This window comes from Phoca vitulina, unplaced genomic scaffold, assembly GCF_004348235.1.
Source record: "Phoca vitulina isolate PV1807 unplaced genomic scaffold, GSC_HSeal_1.0 scaffold55, whole genome shotgun sequence".
Classification (NCBI taxonomy): domain Eukaryota; kingdom Metazoa; phylum Chordata; class Mammalia; order Carnivora; family Phocidae; genus Phoca; species Phoca vitulina.
This window is the reverse complement of record NW_022589758.1, coordinates 2,582,497-2,595,838: the sequence shown is the minus strand read 5'-3', so window position 1 is coordinate 2,595,838 and position 13,342 is coordinate 2,582,497. Positions and strand designations below refer to the sequence as shown.

At 46.4% G+C, this 13,342-nt stretch overlaps 1 protein-coding gene across 1 annotated transcript; it reads right to left on the bottom strand.

Moving 5' to 3' along the window:
• Positions 1 to 2,258: 2,258 nt before the first annotated feature.
• Positions 2,259 to 3,297, bottom strand: MAGEB17 (MAGE family member B17). The gene is given in 2 exon segments (XM_032389589.1): positions 2,259 to 2,654; positions 2,656 to 3,297. Coding segments are annotated over 2 exon segments (1,038 nt in total).
• Positions 3,298 to 13,342: the final 10,045 nt, after the last annotated feature.

Here is a 13,342-nt window from a genome sequence, read left to right as displayed (position 1 = left end):
TTGAGCAACTTTCCTCCTGCAAACCTTGCAGATGGAATTGGTGTGGCAGGAGTGATGGGAGACTGGGAGGCCGTAGCTCAACGCAGCATGCCCAGGAAAAAGCCGGCCTATTTCTTCCTTCTCTTCACCAACTGGACTTAGCCTCGTATGTAACTTTGGTTCTAATACATCGACTTTCTCTAAGGCAGGGATGGAGCTGCATGGTTTGGTGAGCCCCTATCTTTCGGGGTGATCTGACACTGCATATGCAGATGATCGTATGGTCCCCAACTATTTTCTTTTTCTTTATTCACACCACTTGTTTATTTTGATATTTTCTTGCTCTAGCTATGCATTCCAAACCAATAGTTTGTGCACAGAGCCCCCTTTTTATCACCTGAGATAGATCTAGGAGTCGTGAAAGGAAATGTGAATTATGACACAGTATCTGCCTCTGGCTGAGAGGCGCAGGCTAGTGTGGGCTCTAGATAAATTCAGACCATGGGTTCAGCACTGGCCCCGCAGCTTACCAGCAGTGTGAGCTCACGCACGTTAGCAAACTCTCGGAGCCTCGGGTTCTTTATCTGTGGAGCAGGTTTGGTAAGCCCTGTCTTCCAAGACCGATGGGTGTATGGAATATGTGTTGCAAACCCAGTACGGAGCCTGCCAAGTATTGAGACATTTTTGAATAGCAGTTATTACCGTGATTATTTTGACCCAGATGATACCACATACCACACTGGGATTTTTTTTCTTTTTTTCATTCGAGAAGGAGGTCAGAGAATATGCAGTGTTCTAGGAAAACAAAACAAAACAAAACACTCAAGTCAGCCAAAATGCTGCTTACGAAATGAAACTAAACAGTATTTCCCCATTAGATGGTAAGTCATTTGATGTGGGGTGTGGTAGACTTCCCAGTGGATACACCATGAAGCTACTGCAGATGTGCAAAGGGCAATGACTTGCCTCCTTCTCAGCTGCCCTTGCATGGAACCCATCTCTGTTTTTACTCATTTCACCACCACCAAAAATCTAGACCTCGTTTAGGGTTTGCCATATTACACAGAAGAATGCCCAATTTAGGTTTCCTTTTAATGGAGCGGTCAATCCCCCGAGCTGCCCCAGGCCAAGGCAAAGCGGTTGCTGTCACCCTAGTCTCACAAACTCTCTGGACACTGATTGCACAAAACACCTAGTGAGTGCACTGTGTTCACCTGCCCGGGAACAGAGCCTGGGAGTCATTCTCCCCCTGCTGCAGGTGTCTGGGGACTTCTCTCTGGTTTACCACATCCCTAAGGAATGGTTAAGAGCAGTTTTCCATCGCAGACATAGTCTTTCCATTGTGAGACCCACCATCTGGGGCTCTGGTCGCTGGTCCCTCACCATTTCAACAGCTTCAGCTAACCCTTGGTGTAGCCAAACTTAAAATTCCCTCCCACAGAGGGACTGGCAGCTTCCCAGGCTCCCCGCCTGTCTTGTCTCAGGAGATTTACCCTGGACTGCTTCTATGTAGAATCTCCTCACTCCTCCTGCCTTCTGTTTACTGTCCTTCAGGATGAGGAGTGTATCTCACCACGTTCCTTATCTGATAGCTTCTCTTGGACTCTGAAATGTTACTGGCAGGGGCTGGGTCTTCTTTGTGTACACATCCTAGAACTAGCATGAAGCCTTCCAAAGAGCAGATGCTCGATTCATGTTTGGTGAACAAAAGAGATGGTGAACAAGAGTTCTAATTCATGACCATTTATTTTCTCCCACATTCTTGAAAAGCTAAGCAAATCCAGGTATATATCTTTTAATTCTACCCAAAGAAAGAGCAAAATAAATAAGAAAAACCAAGAAAAGTAAAAACTTTTTACTTTTCTTTTTTTTTCACTATCTTGTTATCTCAACATTTTCACAGTGCATTTCTCTTACATTTTAATGAAAATCCCTATTCCAGGGCTATGTTTTTCTTGTACTGGCTCACAATAAAAGATGCAAGGATTTTCAGTTTGTTTTACAAAATACAAAACCATTACTCTCAAATTTGATAACTAGCGATAAATATGTGAGCCATGTTATTCATAAGCTTAGATTCTGAATTTCAATAAATGTTTTTAAAAAGAACACATTGGAAAGATAAGAAAAAAAGAGGTAAATCTGTACGTTATTTATGAATAACAAGAACACAACGAAGAGAGAGATTCTGCTCTCTCCAGCCCCACCTGACTCCACATTACTTTAGGAGGTTGACAGCCCTTTCCAAAGGCAAGGTGAAGACCCCATCTTCGACTTCACTAGGGCTGAGGGGGGCTGCTGGACGTGGCCTTGGAGCGGGCACTGGCCGGGGCACCAGTGGCAGCCTGGGTTGCAACTCTGGCCTGGGCTCGCTCTTCCTCATCTCTCAAAGCCTCTTCATACCAGCCCTGGAAGGCACTGGGGTACACAGTATTGCTGACTTTGGCCAAAAACTCCAGGACTTTCATCTTGCTGGTTTCAGCGTGGGCTCTTGGGCCCCACAGGAACTCGTAGCAAGGAGGATCACTGTCGGCCACCTGGCGGTACTCCAGGTATTTTTCCTGCACCAAATCTTTGGTGATGAGCTTCCTGGGCTCCCCAAAGATGAGATGCCTCCTCCCAGCATAGACCCCCAACACATTCAGGAATTCCCACGTCTCCTCCTCAGTGGCCCCGGTTGCCATTCATGAAGATCACACCCAGGAGAGGCATCAGGAGCCCGTTCTTGGGGAAGCCCACGCCGTCGCTCAGACACCCTTCGGTGGGAAGGCCCACTTTGCTAACAAAGGCGTAAGAGTGACTGCTGGGGTCAACTTCCTTCAGCTCAAGGCCAAAGACCAGCTCCAAGCGCTCAGTGGTTCTCTTGAGGATCTCAGGGAATTGCTCCTTGTACTTTTTGTTGATAACCTTCAGTATTTCTGCCTCGGTAATGGGCTCCTTCATTTTATACTTGTACAGCAGAAAATGCACCAACATGCCCGCCTTCCTGGTCAGAGGATGCGTGTGAGAGCTCTCAGGGGAAGGCAGGGCCTGGCAGGGACTTGGGCTTTCCTCCCCTTGGCTCTTGGCACCTTCATCAGAGCTTCAGCCTGAAATGGTTGCATCAGGACTGCTGGTGGATCGGGCCCTCTGAGACTTTTGGGGAGGGCCTGTTGCAGGGGAGCTCAGGGGCGCACCCTGACAGACAAGCAAGGGGGAAGAGGGGACCTCTTCTTCCACTGCTGCAGTGGCCTGAGCTGCCCCAAGACCCTGGCTCTCACCTCGGGCCTGTGGGCTTCTCTCCCGGGCACGGGGCTTACTCTTCTGACCATGAGGCATGACTGTGGTTAGGGACAGCAGGCACGAGTGTGATAGGAGGGCACCTGACGCGGGCCCCTGGAGGAGCAGGATAAAAGGGTGTGAGTCCCTTCAGCAGGGAGATGTCACTGTGGCTTTAAAAATGCCCCATGTAGGTACCCTTGAAGGCACTGCTGCAGGACCCACTAGGGCTTCTGTTCTCTCAGTCAGTTGTCCCCTGAGGCCCTGGTGGAGGGAGTCAGAGCGTGCCTGAGGCTGCAGCCTGCCAGTCCTGGCTGGGACCAGGACGCTCGCTTCTCTGTTCTCCTCTGATCCCGCTCCCCTGCCCCCTAAGAAGTGAGTCCTCTCACCCAAACAGTTCTGCCCGTGGCTTTCCAGGCTGACACCACAGGGAAGACTTTCCGTGGCCTCCTCTGTTCTGGAGTGGTTTCTCTCATTGCTCCCACAGGATTTTTACCTTCACTCCCCACAGGGCCTGGGACTCCTCTCTCTGCTAAACTGGGGCAACCAGTCCTTAAACCAAGGCCTTCATTTACTGCAACCCTGCAAATTGAAGTCAGGGGGCACCTGAATCTGTCAGCTCTGCCCTGGGCCTCCCAGGGGTGAGGCTTGGTGCAACCCTCTCTACTGGGGGGTTGACTGGTCCCCATTTCCTCCCTCAGTATCCTCACCTTGACACCTGACCAGTCCTGGGACTCTCCCTTCAGGGGACCTGAGCCCATGCCTTTTACACCAAGGTCTTTACTTAAATGGGACCTCAGAGTTGGAAGTTCAGGGTGAGCCACATCCTGCCAAGGCTGCTTGGGGCCTACAAAGGCTGAGAAAAGGGTGAGGACTCTATGGGATCCCACAGCTCTCCACTGGGTCATTAGCTCAGTCCTCACCCAGAGTTCTGACGTTGGCTCAGTGTCAGACTTCTGACTCCTCGTTCTACTGAACTGAGTCAACCAGGCTCAGATTAAGGTCTTCCCTTCCCTGAGTCACTGGAGGGGAAGTTGGGTCACACCACACCTGGATCCACCTGCCTCAAGCCTCCTGGAGTTGAGAGCATGGGTAGTGTTCTGGTCTGCCCCCTCTTTTCGGGGGAGGTCCTCTCATTAGCACTCAGGGTCCTCAATCTGGAATCCTATTAGGGCGTTGGTCTCCTCCTGCTGCAGAACTGGGGCCACTTCCTTAGACGAGGCCCTTCTCTCCCGGGGACATTTCAAGCAGGTCACACCACGGCTCTGCTGGGACCTCCCAGAGCTGGGGGGCAAGGGCACTGGGTGTTTGTGTCAGTCCATCTTCAGGATCTCCACCTTCATACCAAACCAGTCCTGGAACTCCACCCTCCACTTACTAGAGTTCATGCCCTTCAGACCAAGGTCCTCCCCTTCCGAGTTCCCCAAGGTGGAAGTCAGGGTGAGCCTCGGTATGTCCGAGGCTGTATGGGGCTTCCGAGGGCTGACAGCAGGGGCAGGACTGTTTGGGACCCCACTGATACACGTCAAAGCCTGGGGCTCCTCCATCTGCTGATCTGGGTCTATCAGCTTTGCACTCGAGTCCTTATGTTCCTCAGTCGCTAGACAGGAAGCGCAGACGCACTGCATCTGTCTATCCCTACCTGCAGCTCCTAGTCGTGGCTGGCGCCTCCCCCGTTTTGAGGGAAAGGTCCCCTCGTTAGCACTCAGGGTCTCACCAGAACTCCACTTAGGACCCATGATTTTTCCTGTAGCAGAACTGTGGCCACCCCACTTAGACCTAGGCCCTCCCCTCCGTGGTGCGCTCCACAGACAAGCCAAATCATTGTGCCAGGGCTCCCAGTGCTGAGGCTAGCGCAGTTCTTCGTGGTGCAACCCTGGGTTTTTGAGGCCCTGCTCTTTAGAGGTGATGTGATACTGCATTTGTAGATGATCATGTGATTGCCAAATATTAGCTCTTTTTTTCTTTGTTCATACTCTTCATTTATTTTAGTATTCTTACTGCTCCGGTAGTGTGTTCCAATCCAGCAGTTTGCACACAGCCTTTCTTCTTACTGCCTGAGACACATTTTAGAGTAGGGAGAAGAAACGTGAATTAGGAGATACAAGGCATATTTCCTTATTAAAATGAACCCCTATACTGTGGACTGAATGTGTCTCCCCCAAATTCATGTGCTATCATTTTAGCCCCCAGGGTGATGGTATTAGGAGGTGGGGCCTTTGGGAGGTGATTAGGTTGTGAGGGTCTTCATGAATGGGATCAGTGCTCTCGTGAAAGCACCCTGAGAAAGATCTCTTAGCCCTTCCACTGTGTGAGACAAGCAAGAAGGAGCCACCTCTGAACCAGGAAGTGGGCTCTCACCAAACACCAAATCTGCTGGCACCTTGATCTTGGACTTCCCAGCCTTCAGAACTGAGTGAAATAGATTGTTGTTGCTTATAAGCTGCCCAGTCAATGGTATTTTTGTTATAGTAGCCCAAACGGGCTAAGACACCTTAAAACAAGTGTGACCACCTACAGTGATGTACATTAAGGGGCCGTCGAAGGCTCACCTGTCTGTGGTTATAGGCCAGGGAGCCCTGGTTCCTTTCACCGATGTCTGGAGTGGGCATAGTTTTTCAGTAATGGTGAATTATGTCAACATTAGTTGGTGATGCTAATCAGGCTGCTTTCCTACAGTTTGGGTTTGCAAATTGGACAGCTGCCTCTTACAAACACTGATCTCTGTTCAGATGCTTGCACCTTACAAATCTCAAGATGCTTACCAGCCCGTAGCATGGTAGAAGGGACATGGAAAGTTAGTCCTCGCATAGGAGCCCATTTTCACGGTTGATGAGTGACTCTGTGCACTGCAAATGGAGACTGTTTGACAGTTCTGCTGGGAATAAGTAAGGTAAATGCTAATATTTGCCTAAAAGGCAAAATTGACAAACTCTGACTCCTCCTGCTTCGCTTTGCCTTCCCCATGCTCTAGGCTCGGTTGTGAGAGGATGACCACGTAGACCCCCACGAAGGGAGTTTTGTGGGTTTCTGTCACTGATTCAGGCACTGTGATAGACACTAGGGCTGGAGAGGGAGGGAGAGAGAGAGAGAGAGAGGGAGAGAGAGACTGAACGATTCTTGCCCCTAAGGTGCTATATTAGTCTTGTGCTGGGGGGTCAGCAGCTACAGCTCTCAAGCCAAATCTAGCCCACCATCAGGTTTTGCAAATACAGATTTGTTAAAACACAGCCACGTTCATTCATTTACATGTTACCTGTGGCTGATTTTATGCTACAACAAGAGGGTTCAGTAGTCTTGACAGAGACTGTGGATCTCACAAGGCCTAAAATATTTACTACCTGGCCCTTTACAGAGAATGTTTGTCAATCCCTGATCTAGTGGGAGAGACCAGCATTCACACAAGTAAATATAACTCAAGGCGGTTTATGATAAGAGCTAGGGCCCGTGCAGAAAGGGCTGTTGGAGCACGGGAGAGCAGGAAGGCTTCACAGGGAGAGAACCCTGGAGCTGGGCTTTGAGGAATGGGTTGGATTCAGGCCGGCTGAGATGTAAGAGGACATCTCAGGTGAGATGGTCTTTAACCTTGTCTGCTCATTGCAGTCACTCGGGGAACTTCGAATAGGGATGCCTGGTTCTCCCCTCCCAGAGATTCTGACTCAGTTGTTCTGGGGCAGGGCCTGGGCATCAGGATTTTTTTTTTTTTTTTAAAAGAAAGCAGGAGAGTGAGGGAAGGGGCAGAGGGAGAGGGAGAGAGAGAATCTTAAGCAGGTTTTTTTTTTTTTTTTAGATATTTATTTATTTATTTATTTGAGAGAGAGAATGAGAGAGAGAGAAATAGAGAGCACAGGAGGGGGCAGTGTCAGAGGGAGAAGCAGACTCCCTGCTAAGCAGGGAACCCGATGTGGGACTCGATCCTGGGACTCCAGGACCATGACCTGAGCTGAAGGCAGTCGCTTAACCAACTGAGCCACCCAGGCGCCCTTAAGCAGGTTTTGAGTTTAGATGAGTGGGAGAATTTTGACAACCATTAGAAGGCAAAGGGGACACAACAAGAGGTGAAGGATATTGAGAGCGATTTTAGTTTTGAATATAAATAACCAGTTAGCGTCTAAGTGGGACTGGCTTTTATTATTAGGCATCTGCACAATTTGGAGTGACCTCTTTTCTATGTTCTCTTAAAATGTGCAACAAGGCAGAAACTTTTAAGACACCATGGGAGCTAGAGACCAGTACAGGGGTTGATGGCCCTTTGCTCCCTTCCCAACATTCAGGTAGGACCTAACTGGTTTTCACCCTTGGCTTGTGAGATGTTTTCTTTTTGTATTTGTCCAAACAGAACCACACCCTCCTGCTTTAAAGGGACAGCAAACAAGGTTTTGCCTGTAATCTCGATTCTGCTTCTGAGAGGGTAGGTACACTGGAGCTTTTAACAACCTCTTCTTAGATAAAATTGGAACAACAACATCTAATCAGAAACTCAGTACCTTCTTTAGGGTGGGTAAATGGGTGATAGTTTTTAGTTCTTTGAAAAAAATCACTGAGCAATAAGCAGATACAATTTTTATCAATCTTTTATTTTATTTTTTATGTTCAGTTAGCCACCATATAGTACTACAGTTTTGTGGGTTTTTTTTTTTTTTTTTTTTTGGACAAAAGTTTCTCATGGGAATTTGGGAAGCATGACACGTCCCATTAGTTACTATCAGGTAAAATTAGTCTTTCTGGGCAAGGAATGACTTGAGTACAACAGACAACTGCCACTGTTAGTTGACCTCATTAGTAGACCACAAGAAAGGAAAAATAATTGTGTGATGAGTTCTAAGATGACTCTAGGCCTGGAAGGCCTAGATAGACTCCCAGTCCCTGGAGAGCAGGGATAGGACACTGGGGGATTTGGCCAATCTGTATGGACAGAGTTTGGTCCAAATGACTAAGGTGGTAAACAGGCCACATGAGGAAAGAGATTCCAAGGCTCTCAAGCCAGAAGGCTGGTGTGACACCACCAGATGGCAGAGCAAAAGTATCAAGCCCACTGTGGATTTCTTCACAGTAAATGATGTCCTCTGTCAGTGGTCACAAATTGAATATGCATAGGATTCACTTGGGGATCTCTTAAAATTCTAATGCAGAAGGTCTGAGGCCGGGCCCAAGAGCTTGCATTTCTTTAAAAGATTTTATTTATTTATTTATTTATTTATTTATTTATTTAAGAGAGAGAGAGAGAGTGAGCACTTGCGGGGTCGGGGCAGATGGAGAGAGAGAGAGACTGAGAATCTCAAGCAGACTCTGCACTGAGCACGGAGCCCGATGTGGAGCTCCAACTTACAAGTCTGAGATCATGACCTGAGCCGAAGTCAAGAGTCCGACGCTTAACCCACTGAGCCACCCAGGTGTCCCAAGAGCCTGCATTTTTAACCAGGTGATGTCAACGCTGCCGGTCCACAGACCATACTTTATTATTTTTTTTAAGATTTTATTTATTTATTTGATAGAGAAAGAGAGGAGAGCACAAGCAGGTGGAGTGGCAGAGAGAGGGAGAAGCAGGTTCCCCGCTGAGCAGGGAGCCCAACACGGGACTCCATCCCAGAACCCTGGGATCATGACCTGAGCCGAAGGCAGATGTTTAACTTAGCCACCCAGGCGCCCCCACAGACCATACTTTAAGTAGCAGTATCCTGGAAAACTCCTCAAGAGCGGACCCACAAGGGGCGCCTGGGTGGCTCAGTCATTAAGCGTCTGCCTTCAGCTCAGGTCGTGATCTCAGGGTCCCGGGATCGAGCCCCGCATTGGGCTTCCTGCTCAGCGGGGAGCCTGCTTCTCCCTCTCCTACTCCCTCTGCTTGTGTTCCCTCTCTCGCTGTGTTTCTCTCTGTTAAATAAATAAATAAAAATCTTAAAAAAAAAAAAAGAGTGGACCCACGAACATAGACTGTTCTAGCAAACAGCACATTGGGGAGTCAGAGCTAGTCCAGTCCCTCTGAGAGGCACTGAGGAGCACTGGGCTGTCACAGAAGGTGGGAAGGGACACTGGGAAACGTACTGGGTAGATGTCATAGTTGACAAGTGACCTGGAGCAAAATGCTTGACTTCCCTGATCTCAGTTCTGGGAAGCAGGGGGGGAATGTGCTCTTAAAAATTCATTTTTATAATATTGAACACAGTTCAGTCCATATTCAAGGGACAAGACGCCTGCCTTTGCGTCATTTTCTTGATGTTATCTGGTATCTCGTAGTAGAAGCCAAAGTTTATCAATGTTGAGCCGAGTGACCAGGAAGTTTCTCTGCCTGATGTGTTAGCAGATAGCCATGCATAGATTTACCTTCCCTCTAGCAGAAGGGCCTGATGAACCTCTCCTCACCCATGTCATCTTCAAGCCAATTGTTTTCATTTTTCTAAAGCCTGATGACCAAGTGGAAACCCAAATCATGACACATTCTTTAACTTCCTCATTTGTGAGATGTGCGGTTGTGTCTGGGCATTCTCTGGGGTATCTTCCAACTTCAATAATCCAAGACTTTAAAGAGAATATTAAATTCTCAATGTTACAATCTACGCATCGATAAAGCTGCTTTTCTGACAAGGTAGGCAGCGTGCTTACAAAGAGTTTAGAGTTTCTGATGAGAAAATTCACCTGGGCTTTCTCTCAGCAATTAACATGGACCAACCTTAAATGTCAATTGGATTTTTATACCCTGGGTGTCTCAAAGATTTTAGTCTGCTCATCTTCCCATCTAATCCAGGAAAACTAGAGATGCAGGGTCTACTTTAGGCACAATCATGAATCACCACTTTTAGCTATTTAAAACATTGACACTTTCAGTGTTTACGATTTAACCGGTGGGTGATACATCCAGAGAGCCTTCTCCCAAGATGACCCCGTGGTCGTGGTTATATACAGCCCTGCACTCTGGGGCCTCCTTGGCATGGCTGTCAGTGTGCCCCTCAAGGAATCTGTTCGCTCTATCTGATAGGCATGCTCTTCTCACCTGGAGTGCAGGGAACATCGACAGCCCCCATTTGCGACCAATTGTGTTATTTCTTTCGTGCTTTCCTGCTCTCTGATGACTAGGATTATCCCAGAAAACAGAGGTTCTCAAACTTTGGTATTTAAGCCCTAAAGAGAGCAATTTGGAATAACTGTCAAATTATAAAAGTATATGGTCTTTAGGGGCGCCTGGGTGGCTCAGATGGTTAAGCGTCTGCCTTTGGCTCAGGTCATGATCTCAGGGTCCTGGGATCGAGCCCCACATCGGGCTCCCTGCTTGGCGGGGAGCCTGCTTCTCCCCCTCCCTCTACTGTTCTCCCTGCTTGTGCTCTCTCGCTCTCTCTGTCAAATAAATAAATAAAATCTTAAAAAAAAAAAAAAAAAAAAAAAAAAAAAGTATATGGTCTTTATTTCTGCAATTCCACATTTAAGATGTTTTCCTACAGCAACACTTGCTCATGTGTGAGATTATATATTCATTGCAACACGGTTCATCATAGCAAAATACCGGAAACAACCTAAGTGTTCATCAAAGGGGGATTGAATAAGTAAATGCTATGCAGATATAAGAAAGAATGAGGAAGAATTTTGTATAATGATATGGAAAGATCTCCAAGATATGGTATGTAGTGAAGCAAACAGCGGGCAAAACAATGCATATAATATGCTGCCATTTCTGTAAAATGGTGGTGGGCTGCAGGAAAACACACATTTGTATTTCCTGGCAAGCGCATAAGAAGTGTCCAGTAGCGTACACATAAAACAGCATAGCAACAATGGCCACTCACGGCGGGGAGTGGTGATGGCTGCTGGGAACTGTGAGGTAGCCTCGTGACTTTTCCCTGAATACCTTTTTTATGCTTTCGATTTTGGATCGTGAGAAAAGCTTACTTATTCAAAAGTTAAATATATACTGTAAAAGTTTAATGAAACAAAACCCTTGTGTTCTGAGGAATCACCTGAGGAGCCTGTTTTAAAATGCAGACTTTTGGGCCAAACCCCCAGATGTTCCCAGTCCATTGAGAATTGGAGAATCTGCATTTTGCAACAAGCAGCCTGGGTGATTCTAATGTAGATGGTTCTGGAATGGAAGAAGAGCCCCGGAGCAGATGGCCACTGACTATATCCATGCAACAGCTTTTTATTTTTATTGAACATCGAATACATGCATCTGTCCACTTAATAAAATATGCCTTATTATATTAAGAAATAAAACACATTTCTTATCTTCTATGACTTAAATATTCAGCTACACTGATTTGACTTAATGTCGCACAGATCACGTACAATGTGATAGAAGCACTGGAAACATGTCTTGAAAAACAAGAATACAATCATTGAGCACACTTCATAGAATTTCACATGGTCACACAGTTAAGTTTGCACGTTTAAAAGGATCTGAATCATTCACATTAATATTGTGAATTTCTTATAAATAATTCATTAGTCTAAGGAGTCTAGGTAAAGCCAAGCCATGACATTATTTATACTATAAGTACCACACCTGGAACTTGTTCTGACTTATTTAACACAGAGCACATTTTTGATGCAATAAATATTTACAGTTAATAGTAACAAGTACAATTATAATTTACAAAATATGAGTCTAATATTTAAAACAAAACAGAAAATGACATAAAGAAGTTTGTGCCATGTATTTTTACAACTCAGACCTTTTCAACAAATTTTATTACCCAAAATTCTGCTGACTTGGATGCAAGAAAGGTCGTGTTTGAATCTGTTAACCCCAGATTACAGGGGGGGAAGAAATTTTTTTTTGTCAGTTTTACTTTCTTAATGTTATTATACATTATCAATAATGATATATCAGTAGCACTGGCTAAAACTGAAGCAAAGTGATGAAAAAATATGGATTCACAACAGCCCTAAATTATATAATGTACCTTGAACAACTGAAATCCCAAGGTATACCAAAATTTTGAAGCTCATCTGGGAATTAATGAGGTGTTGAATGTGTGAAGTTTTACTGTCCATTAAAATGATCCTTTTAAAAGACCATAAAATTATGTGAGTCCAGCCATGTCATTATATGGCTCTGGGAATGAATTTTAAATTTGGAGAAAAAAAGGGAAATAATCTTACCTTCTAGAATGTGAGCTCAGAATGGGCAGAGACACGATGGTATCTGTGTTTTTAACAGGGCACCTAGGGCTAGGCACTCAGATGCCTAAGTCCATACCTGAGCTCATAACTTAGTCCAGGAGAGATTTTTCTGTTAAAGGCTATTCATGTAGCCTGGGTCTCCAGGCTTCCAGAAAACCATCTGCTATCATATCTTACTGTTTGGCAGGGGAGGGTGGGAATGGGGAAGGGGTTCCACCTTTTACCAATACTAGTTCTCCAACGAATCGTAATTGAAAGAAGGATGCCTGGATTGACTGTTCTCACTTGGGTCCTCTGTATATGGCTGTTTGCCAAGGTTTTTTTTTCTCCTTGGTTAGTCACAGAACCAAGTGGGAAATTCTTCCCAGGGCTTCCAGTTGCAACTGAATTGTGTCTCTGAGGGCAACTGAATGAAGGGACTTCCTTGCCCACCTACTCTGTGCTACATTTCAGTCTCTGCCTGCAGTGAGTCCTTAACTTACGTGCTTAGAAACATCTTCCATGCCCTTTGTGTATATTCCTCAACCTCCTCGGTAGCTCATGCCTTTGGACAAAAGCTAGAGTAGGGACAGGACTATCAGTTACTGGGAAGTTAATTTCTCACATGGGCTGGATTTAGGAAGCCATGCTGAGCAGTGGAATGGACGGGGTCTTAAGAGAGATCCAGGTCCACATTAATACTCTGCCATTCCACTGTGCCGTGTGACCTTGGGGTGGTGAAGTGATCTCCCTGAGCCTCAGCTTCATCATCTGAATGCTTTTCAAGGTACTCGTGAGGAAGAATAGAAACGTGCTCAGCACTGCATTTGGCACGTCATTGGTGCTTGGTGACGTCGAGCCCCTCCCTTTCCGGCGCTTCTGGAGCCACAGAACTCCGTTGTGGTTTCACACAAACACAGTGTGCTCTGTGGCTTGTGCTTTTGCTCCCAAGGATCCCGCCCTTCTTCTCTTAGATTTCCACTTCAGTGTGACATGGAATCCTGTTCCAGCTAAT